The sequence below is a fragment of the Rousettus aegyptiacus genome, unplaced genomic scaffold (genome assembly GCF_014176215.1).
Source record: "Rousettus aegyptiacus isolate mRouAeg1 unplaced genomic scaffold, mRouAeg1.p scaffold_m13_p_12, whole genome shotgun sequence".
In the NCBI taxonomy this organism is placed as follows: domain Eukaryota; kingdom Metazoa; phylum Chordata; class Mammalia; order Chiroptera; family Pteropodidae; genus Rousettus; species Rousettus aegyptiacus.
This window is the reverse complement of record NW_023416287.1, coordinates 42,790,763-42,806,471: the sequence shown is the minus strand read 5'-3', so window position 1 is coordinate 42,806,471 and position 15,709 is coordinate 42,790,763. Positions and strand designations below refer to the sequence as shown.

The following is a 15,709-nucleotide window of genomic DNA, read 5'->3' as shown; positions in this document are numbered from 1 at the left end:
GTTCTCGACAGTTATAAACCATGGGTGCCAAATCAAGGCATGGGAGAGCCATTGTATGGAAGCAGACAGGTTTGAGTTGAATAGAGAATCTCAGAAACGCTGAATGTTTATCGATATATGGCAATTTAAGGGGACTCTGAGTGCTTGTGCCAGCTGCCCCTCAGAGTCAGCTGGAAAAGTGAAACCTTAGCAGTTTCAGGTGTAGAGACAACCAGCAGGAATTACTGTGGGGGCCTGACCTTGGACGTTTTTCCTTTTGAGTTTTTCAGATGATATTTGACTGAAAAGTTCTGGATAACACACTTAAGGTATGCTTTTCTTTTTCAGCTCCAAGTGCAGGAACTACATTTATATAAATAATCTCATTTACCGAAGGTTTCCTTGATAAAGATTATCTTTTAGGCTTCTGTGCTTCTAGTTTTGGCTTCTGTTCTCTAGCAAATGTGCCTATCAGTGCTTCATATTATTGCCCTAGTTTCACAGTCAAAGTAGGGAAAAAGAAGATAGACACCTTAAAGTATAAATGACAACTTTTGTTTGGTGACATGCATTGAAAAATCTTTTTAAAAATATACCTTTTAAATTCATCCAAAGAAAATGTTTTTCTCTTTTAGCAAGAAATGGTAAAAATAAAAACAAAGTAACAATTTCATTTCATAGGAAGCTTTCTTAGATTGAGTTCAGAGACACAGCATTTCTCCTTAGGCATGATGGGCTCATCCTCATTCTTTTTCTATATTTCCCTTAAAATCAGGGACAAGGATATGTGTTTTAAAATCTTCATTTGTTGTCTACCTGTTTGTTTATTTGTTTGTTTGGTTTTTGATATATGACAGCAGAGAATGAAAGTGAATCTCTGCTAGTCTTGACATCTTGCATTGCGTTTTCCAGTTTGTGGGTGGACAGGATGTAAAACAATTCACTTCTTACACCAGTTGGTTCAGTATCATACCCAGAAGATCCAGCTGTAGCTTAGCAAGGATGTGATAGCATTTATTTGAGGGTTGGCACCTTTTGGGAATGACCAGACCATTATTTTTTCCAATGCAAAGTCTTTGATAATTTAGATTTCTTAGAAAAGATCTCTTCATTGTTCAAAGCAGTTTAATTATATTTTAATATCTCTTTAGAAGGCACAGAAGCAGAAGAAAGAGATGAAAGAGAAAGCAAAGTCAGATAAGAGAACATACCAACTTCCAATTAGGGCAGATTTCTAATTCTGAATTGCCAGAGGGAGTCTGAACACTGACATTCTAAGAAAATGGAAGGGATGAGCAAAAGCTGAGCAGACCAGACAAATTCATTTTTTTTCTAATACTGTATAACCTTAATTTTTTTTTTTTTCTGAAATATGGTCCTGTTTTGCATTAGATTTTGTGTACTCAGTGGTTTGGCTACTGGGTTTCTGTGGTATTGCTACATTCCCTCGGCTACTTGGAATCCTGTCTGTCTGTTTGAATAGTATGACACAAGAAGGTCCTCATCTTGGACATCAGGAAAGATGGACTGTGTTCAGTTCCATGTGAGTAGTATGTCTTGGACACAGCCTGTTTTTCCTATGTAACATGGGACATATATACTTCATTTTAGCCCAGAAGGCGTGGGGCCTCATAGTTGATGCTGATAAGCTAGAATGCTTAAAAAAAGAAACAAACAAACAAACAAACAAAACAACTCTGAGCAATAAATGTGAATAAACTTTTGTAGAAGGATGTGTTCTGGTGCTAGGGCTGAAGTCAGTTGGGGGAATTCTCCTACTGTGGGTATTGTGAATCTGTAGATGCAATGGGCCTCCTTCTTAGCCCTTCCTTCTCCAGGCTCTCCCCAGACCCTCCTGCCTGCTCCTCTCTTGCTTCCAGGATAGGAAGTACTTCTGTGTCTAGCCTCTGCCTCCTACAACTGTGAACTGACCCTGCAGGTAGGAACAGCCTTTGGGGCCAAATTCTGGTGGTTGGATTTTGCTTAACTTCCAAATGTGTTTTCCTGCTTCATTAAACTTACTTGATTTGCTGAGGCCAGAAACTCCTTTTCTTTATTTGCTTATGAAAGTGGTCGAAGTCTTGAAGTAAGAATCCTCAGGTACTGTCCTTAGAGATTAAAGGGTTCATTTGACTACCCTAGGATGACTTCCTTTCTCTCCAAATTCTCCATCCCTCCCAAGTTTATACAGAGACCAGCAGGAAGGAGTCTGGTGTCTTTAGCATACTTACCAGCCTGTTGCAAATACCAAGGGAGGGAAGACACCACATGAAACTGAAATGTAGGTAGGGGCACTTTTATCATCATGGGTGTGAAATATTGATTGAGCACAAAGCACCATTGTCATTGAGACTGGCTCTTCAGAAATAGATGGAAAGACCCTGAAGGTGAAGTGGGTGGTGACTCCTGAGGTACACAGGTTGCTGCTGACTGGGCGGGCAAGCTGTGGTCTCTAGGCCCAGGACAAATTTGATTTCTCTATACCTCTGCCACTTGCTTCTTTCCTCAGCCTTCATGAAATCACAGTTATTCTCCAGCAAGAGCTCTGGGTTTGATTACTAGGGATAGAAAATAATGTTCCCAGTCATGCTCTAAAGTGGACCCAATGGCCACCTACCATGTACAGAGGGTGGATGGGATAGGCTTTGGTTTGGCTGTATTTTCGCTCTGGACTCTTTATTTGTGTACTTCTGAATGTGCAGGAAGAAGTCACCATATTCTCCAGCATGTGTTTTAGAACAAGTAGAGAATAAGGTTGCATATTCTGCTTATAAATTTGCTTATTTTTTAAATTTCCTCTTTGAGTTCTTTAATTTACAGGTACTTGTTCAAACTTTGGGAGTTAACTTTAAAGGTATGTTAAAAATGACATCTGTTTTCCAGAAAGAAAATGAGGCTTGCTTTCAGCTCTAGAATAGGAAAAAGCATTAAAAAGATATGATAGGTCTGACTTATTTTGACTATTGTTTATGTCTTATTTAGTGATAGTTCAATTTTAAAACCAGCTCATTTTCATCTACAAATTCTCTAAATTTATCCTGTATACGTGGTTATGGGAGAACTACAGGATGATAGAGCTGCTAATTTAAAATTACCAAGTTCAAAGGCTATCTATATTTTAATTAAAATTAATTTTAATTTTGAGAAATATTTTGTATAGATATTACAATGAATAAAAAACCAGTTTTGTTTACTTGTTAGATACTATGGATAATTTTTTTAAAATAATAAAAGTCATGAGATAGAGACTAATGGCCATATTACACTCAAGGCCGATAAAACTAGAATTTCTGAGGCAGGTCCCAGGCATTGGTATTTTGTAAACTTCCCAGAAGATTCTAATACACAGCCAAGTGACTGTCAACCAGAGTAACTTTCTTCTCAGTTTTTGAGAAATAAACTGAAACAGAAAAAAAATAAATAAATGTGGAACTCTAAGTGCTGTGGGAGCCAAAAAAGATGGTTTCGGTAGTGATAATTTATCTGCTTTAATGATCATGAGACCATAATTCTTTGTTCAAAGATCCACTGAGCACAAATTATAGGTGTAGCATTGAGTTAAGTTTCTCAGGGACAAAGATGACAAACAAGGTCCTTGCTGGAAGGAGTTCATGTTGGAAAAGAAAGATGGCCAGACCTGGTGATGCCGCTGTTGGGAGAAAAAACTTTCTACAGATATTTAAATTTTTTCCATTTCTATTTATATACATATTTTTGTTCATAGGGATATGACAGGAATATCAACAAACAGTTCGAAGCATAAAATATACTACAGTAGGTTACTATTCTATTTGTGAAGTAAAATGGGAATACAAGTTTAAGGAGAAAAACTGCTAAAGTTTTCTGACATAATGGCTTGTTCATCTATTTTCAAAAGGATGCTGGTAGGTAGTAAGTCACTGTGGTATTTTGATTTTGTTGCATACATTTAAGTTATATATTTAAAATTATCAGTATTTACTGTGTAGCAAAAATTATGTCTTTTGCAACTATTTAAACTTATAACAAATCTTAGATGTCAGTTTGAAGTGGTGCAAAGAGATACACAGCTTTAAAATTCTTATGAGGGCCAAATACAAAAGAAATTGAAGAATACTAGTTCCATATAATCCAAAAACATGTTTAAAGGGAAATAAAAAGTCTAATCCTCAAGTTCTCGCATGACTGCAAGTCACTTCAGGGATGGAAGCCCGCTCAACTTCCCTACACCTATGCTACATACCCTCTGCTAGTGGGTGGGCACAGTAGTTTCAGGATCCTCACTGTGGGGACTGATAACCCACCAGAAATGGTATAAAGATTACTTCAAAGTGAAAACATCTGCCTTAGGTCTCCTGTCATCTGAGGGGAGACTACTTCCTATATTTCCATTAACCTGCTTGGTCCCTGGTAGCATCTGAGTTTGCGTCCACTATAAGACTTCTGTTCCCCAGGAACAGCTGTTACCTCCTAGCTTTCTCTCCATTCTTCCCCCTCTTCTGCCCTGTCCCATGTTGAAATCATTCAAACTGAGGGTTTTAGCTCTTAGTACATACTAAGGCCAAATCAGTTTGATTTTTTTTTTTTTCAGCATCCCAATATCAGTGCTAGCAACTAGGGTTTCATATATTTAAACTGCCTCCCCTATATTAAGGGTCACTAATTCTTGAAAATAGGCACCTTATAACCAAATAGATCAAGGAAGAAATCACAAGGGAAGTTAGAAACTGCTTTGAGATGAATGAAAAAAACAAAGACACAAACATATCAAAACTTATGGAATGTAGCTAAGGCAGTACTTAGAAATTTATAACTGTAAATACCAATATTTTTAAAAGATCTCAAAAAGCTAACCTTCTACCTTAAAACACCAGAAAAAGAAAAACAAAATCTAAAATAAGCAGAATGAAGGAAATAATAGAGTCAAGTGGAAATTAATGAAATAAAGAATAGAAAAACAATAGAGAAAATCAGTGAAACCAAAAGTTAGCTCTCTGAAAAGAAAACCAAAATTGACAAACCTTTAGCTAGACTGACCAAGAGAAAAAGAGAGAAGATGCAAATAACTAAAATCAGAAATAAAAGTTGTGACATCACTACCAACCTTACAGAAATAAAAGGATCAGAAGAGAATACTTTAAACAATTGTATGCCACTAAATTAGATAATTTGGATGAAATGGACAAAGTCCTAAAACACAAACTGCTGAAACTGACTTAAGAAACAAGAACTCTGAATGGACCTATAACAAGTAAGGAGATTAAATTAATTAAAAAGAAAATACAAAGAAAAACCCATGCCTGGTAAATTCTGCCAAAAGTTTATAGAAAAATTAATACCAGTTCTTCACAAACTCTTCCAAAAAAAAAAAAGGAAACACTTCTCAACACCCGAAGTCATCACAAGAAAGCAAAGCTACAGTCAGTGTCTCTTATAAATATAGGCACAAAATATCTTCAACAAAATACTTGCAAACCAAATCCAGAAATATATAAAAAGTACTATATACCATGAACAAATGAGATTTATTTCAGGAGTGCAAGGTCGGTTTAATATCCAAAACTCAATCAATGAAATACATCATATTGATAGAATAAAGGACAAAAACCACACAGTCATCTCGATAGATACAGAAAAACAATTTGACAAAATTTAATACCATTTCATAATAACACTCAAACTAGGATTAGAAGATAACTTCCTTAACCTGGTAAAGGACATCTACAAAAACCTCATAGCTAACATACATAACAATGAGAGACTGAATGGTTTCTCCTAATATCAGAAATAAGACAAGGATGTCTATTCTTACCACTTCTGTTCAAAACTGTATGGGAGATTCTAGCTAGGGCAATTAGGCAAGAAGTAAAAGGTATCTGGATTGGAAGGGAAGATATAAAACTATATTTGCAGTTGAAACAATCTTATATATAGAAAATCCTAAGGAATCTACTAAAAGACTATTAGAATTTATAAACAAGTTAAGCAAGTTTTTAGGATACAAGGTCAGTTATACAAAATCAATAGTATTTCTACACATTTGCATTGAACAGTCCAAAAATAAAATTAAGAACCCAATTCCATGTACAATAGCATAGAAAAGAGAAAAGGCATCTTGAAATATTAAATCTTTTCACCAAGGAACATAGCATTTTATCATTATACCAAATGTACTTCATAATCCGGACTTAAGTACTGTAGTTTTCTCGTTTCTTGTTAAGCTGGTTCTTGGGGAATTAATTTGTTTTTTTTCTGTTGTGATATGGACCTTTTCCCAAAGCATATTTTAATTTGTAAATCCTGGTATGTAGGAAAGCTATTGGAATTTATTTGGCAAGTAGTCATTTTCTCAATCATTCATTTTTAACAGTTTTTCAGTTGATTCTCTTGGATTTTTTTTTTTAAATAGACAGACTATCAACTACTTTTTCTCTTCCAATTTTATAGTTACAATTTGTATTTTCCCTTGCCTTATTGTTTTAAATTACATTTCAGAATGATGTTAAATCATGCTGATAGTGAATATCCTTTCTCTGTCTAGCGTTTTACCCTGAGTACTGTTTGGTTTTGATTATTGATTTGATATATGTGTGAATGTTCTAATCTTAAGGGAATGTCCTCTATTCCTATTTTATTAAGTATTTATTATTAGGAATATATGTTGAACTTTATTAACCTCTTTAGCACCTTTCTTTTATTCTCTGGCTACTCCCGTGGTTGATCCTTATGCTCCTAGGGTAAAATGTATGTAGTCATATTATGTTAATCTTTTATGTTCCCTGAATTTGGTTTTTCCTTAATTGGAATAAAACATACATAATATAAATTTTACCATTTAACCACTTTTAAGTGTAGAAGTCAGTGACACTAAACTACATTCACATTGTACAACATCACCACTATTCATTTCTAGAACTTTTTGGTCATCCCAAACAATCTCTATTTCCATTAAACATTATCTCCTTCTTCCCATTCCACTCCCCAGCTACTAGTAAACAATATTTTACTTTCTTTCTGTATGAATTTGCCTAGTCTGGGTACCCCATGTAAGTGAAATCACTAAGTCTTTGGCCTTTTGTGTCTGGCTTATTCAATCAGCATAATGTTTTTGAGGTTCGTCTATGTTATAGCATGTATCAGAATTTCATTTTTATGACTGAATAATATTCCATTGTATGTCACATTTTGTTTATCTAGTCATCTGTTGATGGACACTTGGATCGTTTCCACCTTTTGGCTGTTGTGAATACAACCATGAACATTTGTCTGGAGGTATCTTGTTTGAATCACTCACTGCTTTGAATTCGTTTGGATATTTACTTAGGAGTAGAATAACTGGATCATATGGTAATTCTGTGTTTAACTTTTTGAGGAACCACCAAACTGTTTTCCATAGTAGCTGCACTGTTTTACATTCCTACCGAATTTGCTTTTATACTTTCAGGATTATTGTATCTCTATTTATATTTGAAATTCATTGGTAGTTTTTTCTTGGTGTGTGTGGTGCTGGATTGATTCTATTTGTCCATTATACTAAAATCAGCTTTGACTTTGAACATTCTGCCTTGTTGTCTGTGTACTGCCACAGATGGTATGATATGATAATTATATGTTTCTTAAAAGTTAGGGGGAAATGCCTGTCAGTCTTTTGGTGCTTAGTGTCCTTCAGGGATGTAATTCTTTGGTAGCTTTATCCAGTACCTCTTTCGATATAGGTTTAATTTATAGGTTTTTCCCCCCTAAAACTTTGAGTGAATTTCACCATATATATTTTCTTACAAAACGATCTGTATTGTTGAATTATAAAATTTTATTAGTTTAGCAAAGTACATGGTATTCTCTAATAAAGAAGAAAAATTTTCTTTTGTGGTTATCTCAGCTACCTGATCCCTAATTTTCTATATTCTCTTCCTAGCCCCAAACAATTTGTTTCTTGCTTTTTCTTGAATAAACAGCTCTTGGATTTCTTAATCAATTTTGCATTTCTATGTCTAAACTTTTTTCCTCCAGCTTTATTGTTTATAGTTTGCATACAATAATATATGTTTCAGTTTTACAGCATAGTGATTTGAGATCTATATAACTCACAAAGTGGTCATCCCACTAAATGTAGTAACCCTCTTCCCCCTTACAAATTTTTTACAATATCGTTGACTATTTTCCTTATGCTACTAATTATATTTCCATGACTATTTTATATCTATCCATTTGTACTTCTTAATCCCTTTCCCCTTTTTTACTGTTCCCCCAATTCCCCTCCCATCTAGTATCTCTCAAAATATTCTCTTTATCTATGAGTTTGTTTCCATTTTTTTTGTTGTTATTGTTGTTGTTACTTTGTTCTATAGATTCCACATGCATGTGAAATCATGTGGTATTTGTCTTTATCTGACTTACTTCATTCAGCACATTACCATCTAGGTTCATCAAGGCAATATCTTTTTCCATCTCCTTCCTTTCAGTCTTTATGTCTTTTAATCTGTAGTAAGTCTCTTGTAGGCAGCATATGTAGGGGTCTTATTTTCTTATCCATTCAGCCACTCTATCTTTTGATTGGAGCACTTAATTCTTTTCCATTTGAGGTACTCATTGATGGATATGTAGTTATTACCATTCTTCATGTTTCGATACATGTTTTTCCTTCTTAAAGAAGTCCCTCCAACATTTTCTGTAATACTGGCTTGGAGTTGATGAATTCCTTTAGCTTATTTTTGCCTGGGAAGCTCTTTATCTGTTCTTTGACTCTAAAGGATAGTTTTGCTGGATAAAGAATTCTTGGTTATAAATCCTGGGTTTTCATCACTTCAAATATTTTGTGCCAATCCCTTCTGGTCTTCTTTTGAGAAATCAGCTGACAGTCTTATTGGAGCTCCCTTGTAAGTAAGTAACTGCTTTTCTCTGCTACTTTCAATATTCTCTCTTTGTATTTAAACTTTGACATTTAATTTTGATGTGTCTTGGTGTAGGCCTCTTTGGATTCCTCTTTCTTGGGACTCTCTGAGCTTCCTGGGGTTGTATGTCTAGTTCCTTCACCAGATTAGGGAAATCTTTTGTCATTATTTCTTCAAATAGCTCCTCAACGTCTTGTTTTCCTTCAGGTACCCCTGTGACATGGATATTTTTACATTTAATTGTGTTCCATAGGCTCCTTAAATTATTATTATAGTCTTGCTTACTTTTTTCTTGCCATTCTGATTGAGTGTCCTTGGTTTCCCCATCCTCTATATTGGTGATTTGATCCACTGTGTTGATTCCTTCTAATATACTCTTCATCTCAGATAATGTATTCTTCACTTCTGACTGGTTCTCTTTTATAATTCCCATTTCCATTTTTATGTTTTTCATCTCTTTGTCGAAGTTCTTGTTAAATTCATGTACACTTCCCAGAAGTTCATTGAGCATTGTTTTTGAACTCTGCATCTGTTAGATTGCTTGACTTTATTTTTCCTATATCTCTGTTTAGTTCTTTCATATGGTTTCTGCTTCTTTGTTTTCCCATTTTGACTGCCTTTCTGTGTCTGTTTCTATATACTAATCAAAGCTCCTAAGTCTCCAAGTCTTATTAGCGTTGCTTTGTGTGGTAGGTGTCTAGTGGCACAGTCCTGAGAGGGGTTCAGCTGTAGGCCAAATTTAGCGCCAGCCTGTGTCCCTCCAAGGTCACCTGTTATAATTCAGCAAGCAATCCACAGATGCTGTGCTTATAGTTGCCTCAAGAAGCCATGCTAGAAGCCAATGTGAGTCTTAGCACTGCTCAGCAAGTGGCGCAGCACTCGCCAAGGATGTGGCTTGGGTAGGGCCTTGAATTGGGGGAGGCGAAGTTGTGGGGAATCCTCTGTTATCTAGTTTGATGATGTCTCAGCTATGACGGTGTTGAATCCACACACTGGAAGGGAGGAGGGCTCAACAGGAAGAGTAGATACCACTGGCACTTCTGCCCAAGAGAAAGCCTCAGCTCCGGCCCTCACTCCAACAACTCAGTGTCCCCCCGTAAGTCCCTAGTGCTCCCCCACCCCCCAGCATCTTACCCAGTGCTGCGAGCAGGTCCGTCACCACAAAAATCCAGGTTGCAGACATGGATCCTTTAAAGGAAGGTCCACAGCTGCCAGCTGTTGTAGTCTCTGTCCCATTCATCCGCTCATAACTGGGTCTCTCATCTTTGCCCCTACCTACCTCCAACCGTCACAGGGTGATTTTAAATAAGGTCTTTGGAGTTTTCAAAACTAGGTAGTTTTCTCTTGTTCTGTGAATTTCTAAGCGTAGTACTTACTTTGGGTTTTATTTAAAATTACTAACCACTAACTGCCATTCCTGCACTGTCTTCATCTCCCACCCTTGTCTTCAGGTTTCTTGGGGAGTCCTAAAATACTTGATAGCTCTGAGTAACATCAGATGTGCCTCTCGAAGCCTTCATGACTGCTCCATTGAGCTGAGAGCACAACATTTTTAGATGCAGGTGCTCTCCTTTGCTGCTATTATTGTCCATCACCTGAGAGTGCTAGGAGCTCAGTAATGACTGTTGAATAAACCAGGTGAATGAGTTACAATATCAGATATGCATATCTGTCATCAGCTTTATTGAGGCATTATTTACATATAGCAGAATTTACCAGTGTATACAATTTTGTGACCACAATCAAGATAAAAACATTCCCGTCGCTCCAAAAGTTCCCTGTGCCCTTTGCAGCCTCCTTCCTCTATCCCAGCATTCCCCAACCTTTTTGGCACCAGGGACTGGTGCTCCTATGAGATTCTAATGCCTGATGATCCGAGGCGGAACTGAGGGAATGATGCTAGCACTGAGGAGTAGCTGCAAATTTAGATGAAGCTTCACTGGCTCCCTCGCCCACCACTCACCACGGCAGGAGGTGAGCAGCTTGATTCCTAACAGCCCACCACCGGTACCAGTCTGCGGCCCAGGGGTTGGGGTCCCCTGTTCTATCCCCATCCCTTGGCAACCACTGTTCTGTTTTTCTTTCTGTGTAGTTTTCTAGAATTTTAGATAAATGAAATCAGACAATACATCGTCTTTTGTGTCTGTCTTATTTAATTTAGCATAATGCTTTTGCAATGCATCTCTATTACATGTATCAGCAGTTTCAGGTATGGTTTTAAAACCACTTTAAATTTTTTTTTTAAAATAGTCCAGAAATAACTAGTCCCACTAAAGTTTTACTTGATATGGTAAGCCTGCACTAGGGGCTTATGAGGGTCCACAAAATCATTTTAGAGTGTCTGTAAGGTCAAAATGATTTTCATAATATTACTAAGAAGTTATTTTCCTTTTTCACTCTCATTCTCTTATGGAGCACTATGGAGTCTTCCAGATACTACATGATGTGTATACAGTATTACAACAAGATTGAATACAAAAACAGATACAAGAATCCATCTGTCTTCTCTTAAGCTGTCTGCCTAAAATAAATTTGTAAAAATATTAATGCCACTCTTCTCACTAAAAGTTTTTATATTGGAAAATATATTCACTTTTCATAATAAATGTTAATTATATTAACGTAGGGTTGTTTATTGTTATTATTATATTCATTAATAGATATTTTTAAATTTTCTTTCTTTTAACTTTTCATATGACAAATGGTAATACATATAAACATATAAACAGAAGCTCTTCATTATAGAGAGGCCCTTAGTCTAAGACGAAGAATGTCTGGGCTAAGGACATTTTTGAAAGGGGATTGGTAACAGGATGAGGAAGGCTCAGAGCTGGGTAGAGATTAGAAGAGCACCTTTAGACCCTGGGTTGATGACCTGGCCTGAGATGTCTGAAGAAGGGGCCAGGGTCAACAAGGGCAGAAGTGGCAGGGCATGCAGTGGAGCCACAGTCTCGTTCTCAGCCCCCTGTTCCCTCCCAGGACCTCGTTGGGCAGGTTCTGCTGATGTATGCTCTTTTTTCAAGGACTTGATGGGTAACACATGCCAATGGCTGCCTTGTAGGAGGGCAGTTGATCGCAAGGCCCACAGGTAGCCACTCTCTTATGAGATGAAGTTGCAGCCATAGTATGATGTCAGGTCGGGCACTTTCTGAAGATCCGATGTCCGTGCTGTGTTCTCATCCCAGGATGAGCATAGGAAATCATCAGGACTGTTACTTTGGCTTTCAGGAAAAAATTTTACTTCTATAATAGTGTTCTAAGATCAAATTAAAAGACTACCTAAAATAGTTAACAAAAGCAGGTGGGAGACCATTCTTATTACTGGCAGTTTTCTTGTGGGAAAAGATGTGTGGATCTTAGTGATTTTGCTAATGTTATTAATAAACTGTAGCAAAATTGCATCTACTACCTTTGATCTGTTAATTGCCTTTCTCTTGCAGGCGAAAGGGCCTGTGGTTCCGACTGAGGAAGATACTTCTCTATGTTTTGGGGTTATACATTGCCATTCCATTTCTCATCAAAGTATTTCCTGGGATACAGGCCAAACTGATTTTCTTGAATTTTGGTAAGTGCCATGTGTCCATTTTTTCTTTAATTTTAGTAAGAGTTTATTTTCACAATGGTTTATATATTTATATATCCATCACCCAGATCAAGAGATAGAACATTTCTTTACCCAGAAAGTTCCCTTGCGCCTCCTCCTAGTTAAAGGCTGTTTATAAGGAGTGCATTGCTTTTCAGGGCTGGCATTTGTATGCACAGATGACTATTGCGTGGTGGTGGGTTTTCTTTAGCTGAGGATCACAAAATGGAAAGCCTCTTGAAGCTGTTGTATAGGAGATTCTTTGTCAGTTGTGCAGTCTAGAAAGTTAACTGTCTTTGGAAAAGATGACCACTTTTAACAAGTTAGGCCTTTTTCTTTGAAAAATCTGATTTTCTTTTTACTTAAAAAAGCCTGACATATTTTGGTTTCTGTGGAATTATATACTGGCTTTATAGGTGGTGTAGTCTCCTTGAGTTATCTTGGACCTCATGTATTCCAAAGGTGGTGTTTTTGTGTGTATGTGTGCTTTATATTTACTTTTTTACAAGTAGGAGGAGAAAGGTGCAGAAGCATCAAACATATGAAATAGAAGGTATATGATTCCTGGGAGTATTTCTTTTTTAAGGTGCACCATTTCACACCTATAAGATGAGGACTGGGAGTATATGTGCAGGTGTTAGAGGTCTGAGGGTAGATCATGGTGCTCTGTAAATGATGGCCTTAGGTACAGGTAGCATTTGAACCAGATCAGGCGGTCTCTGTACGTGTGCTTTGACCATATTGGTTTGCAAAGAGTAGATTTGAACCTTATGTGTTTGGGAGCTAAAGGCTTGGGAAGCTCGGGCTGATGCTGTGGAGGCAGCACAGGGGAGCTGGTAGAGGGGAGGGAGGAGGAAGAGCCTGAAGACCAAGTGGAGGACAGACAAGAGGTGTTGAGATGGTCCGTGGGTGGCACTGGGAGTGGGCGTGTCATAAGGCTCCGAGCCCATCATCTATATAACACGAGTGCTCCCAGCTCTGTAGGTGTCTGGGCATACAAGTTTGGGGTATTATAAGTTTTTTATTTGGTCTCTTAAATTAACTGTAAAATACATGTAGTATACTTAGAAGCATTTGATTTCTCTAACAGAAACATAACTGAATGCCTAGGAATTTATCTTCTCTAAGTTTTTGCCACTTGTAAGAAGCACAAATTTAAAAAGAACTAACAACATTCTAAAATCAAGGGAATTCTGTTTTGTTTTTCTGACATTTATTGTCCCTTTAATGTCCAGAGTCATTCCAGCACAGAAGAAAGTTTGAGTTCGCTTACAAATATGAAGCTTAGGGCTGCAGATTTCCTGAAGGCAGAGCTTAGAATTGACCCCATGTGGCTTTTCCAACTTTTCAGGCCTCCAGGTACCTTGGGCTGATGCCTTTGTGGCAGCTGGTGTGTGTGGCATGTTGCTCTGTGGGGCCTGCTGCTCTGTGGAGCCTGCTGCATAGTGGAGTCCCAGCAAATATTTCAATTAAATTGGCTTTCTTCAGATCAGTTATTTGGGCTACTTTCGACACAGCCTATAGATTTTGCTCTGTTGGTTTCCTAATGAAATGGCAGGATCTTCTACAGGTGAACTTTGGGTTCTCCTATTCCATCCCCCATGGCACAGAAGAGGTGGGCTATGGCTTGGGCAGTGGGACCTCCCTATGCCTCCCAGGGATATGCTGGTCCATAAATCTTTCTTCCATGAGTGTGCTGCATGGGAATGGGATCATTTACGACAGTGTTTTTAAAGAAGATATTTAGTTAGTTTATTTAGCTAGTTGTCTGTGCCCCCCTTTCCCTGGCGGTCTTCAGTGCTGCCCTGCAGTGACTTGGCAGTTTTACCTCATGCTTCTGGGGTGGCACCTCCATTCTTGCCTCCTCAAGATGTGAATCATGAGCCTGTGGATTTTTGTTTGGACATTAAAGGAAGTGTAACAACCTTTTGGGCCTCAATACGTGGTTAAAGAATGTATCCTAAAGTTCACAGTAAATCTGTCTGAAACCAAATATATAAATTAGATAAGCTTTAGAAGAAGCTTAGCACCTGTGATTTAAGGCATTATTCTACTTTAAATATATTTTCATAACCAAAAAAAAATACATGATCATTCTAAAACCAAACAAAAGATTAACCGTAAATCCCTGAATGGCAATGAAGAAGAAAGTGAAAATCGCTCTGAGTAAATTGTTAAAATTGTCATTTATTTCCTGCTGATCTCTTGTCCAAGTCTTACTCATAAAAACAAACGTATGTGCTTTTCATTACTTGCAGTAGTTCTCTTGCCTTCAGATATAGAACTATCTCCTGGCGAAAAGGAATGTTTTGGTTGAGAGGCTGGCACAGAACTGCTCCTCTCTGCACATTGCCTTGGGTCTTTTTTGGAAATAGGTTAGACATATGAATTATGTATTTGTTTTTAAAGCAAAAGGCCAGCCAACTCACCTCAGCAGTTGCCAGAACAATCCTTAAGCCTCCTCTTTCTACTTCCTTGTAGCAGTTTCTGTTAACCTCTGATAGCTTTCTTTTCTATCCCTCTTCTTCATATGGAAGCCCCTGCAGCCCGCATCATGGAGTTGGAATTTGATAAAACCCAGAGAACCTTCTCAGCTCTCCCCTTGCTGGTACTACACATCATCCAGAGTTTCAGAGTTGTTTCTTGCTCAGTGACTGGGATGAGGTATAGATAGCCCCAATATTTAGAATCTTCAGGCAATCAGAAATGTCCTTTGCAGTTTAGTAGTTTCAGCCTCTCACACTATCAAATATTTTTCAGGTTGGTTAAAAAAAGGATGACAGAGTAGATTGTTTTCATTCATGTATTTATTCACTGAGAATCATTTGTGCAGGATCCTTTCTAAATCATGCCCATTGAAGATTGTGGTTGCTGATAATTGGTAGATGTGGCCAGAGGGTAGATAATGCAAACTGGGAAGGAGGAGAAGCCAGAGGTCTAGGTCCATGCAGCGGGATGGGCCTTGCTGACCCACTGGCATGGGAGGCCTGTGTATTACATTCCTGGGTCATACAGTCAAGCTCTGTGTGAAGTGGAACTGGTACTCACAGTGGGCTGCCAGTAGGCCGTGTGCTCTGTTCCCGCTCCAACCCTGTGGATAATGCAGGGGCCCAGAGAGTGGGCTCTAGCCAGTATCCCAGAGTCAGTGGGGCAAAGGGATATGACTACATAGGAGGTCAGAGGTGCCTGGGCCCACCTGTTCCTAGCCAGCAGGAATGAGCTATATTCCCTCCTGTGACCCCTCTCAGGCCACCCTGGATCTCCTCTATCCCATTCC

At 37.9% G+C, this 15,709-nt stretch overlaps 1 protein-coding gene across 1 annotated transcript in view; it reads left to right on the top strand.

Annotated features, from left to right (window-relative positions):
• The window catches only part of ABHD12 (abhydrolase domain containing 12, lysophospholipase), a 63,384-nt gene that overhangs the window by 27,658 nt on the left and 20,017 nt on the right, over nucleotides 1-15,709 (top strand). Inside the window, exon 2 of the mRNA XM_016124526.2 lies at nucleotides 12,290-12,414. Within this exon, the coding sequence (XP_015980012.1) occupies nucleotides 12,290-12,414 (125 nt within the window). The remainder of the gene's footprint in view (nucleotides 1-12,289; nucleotides 12,415-15,709) is intronic.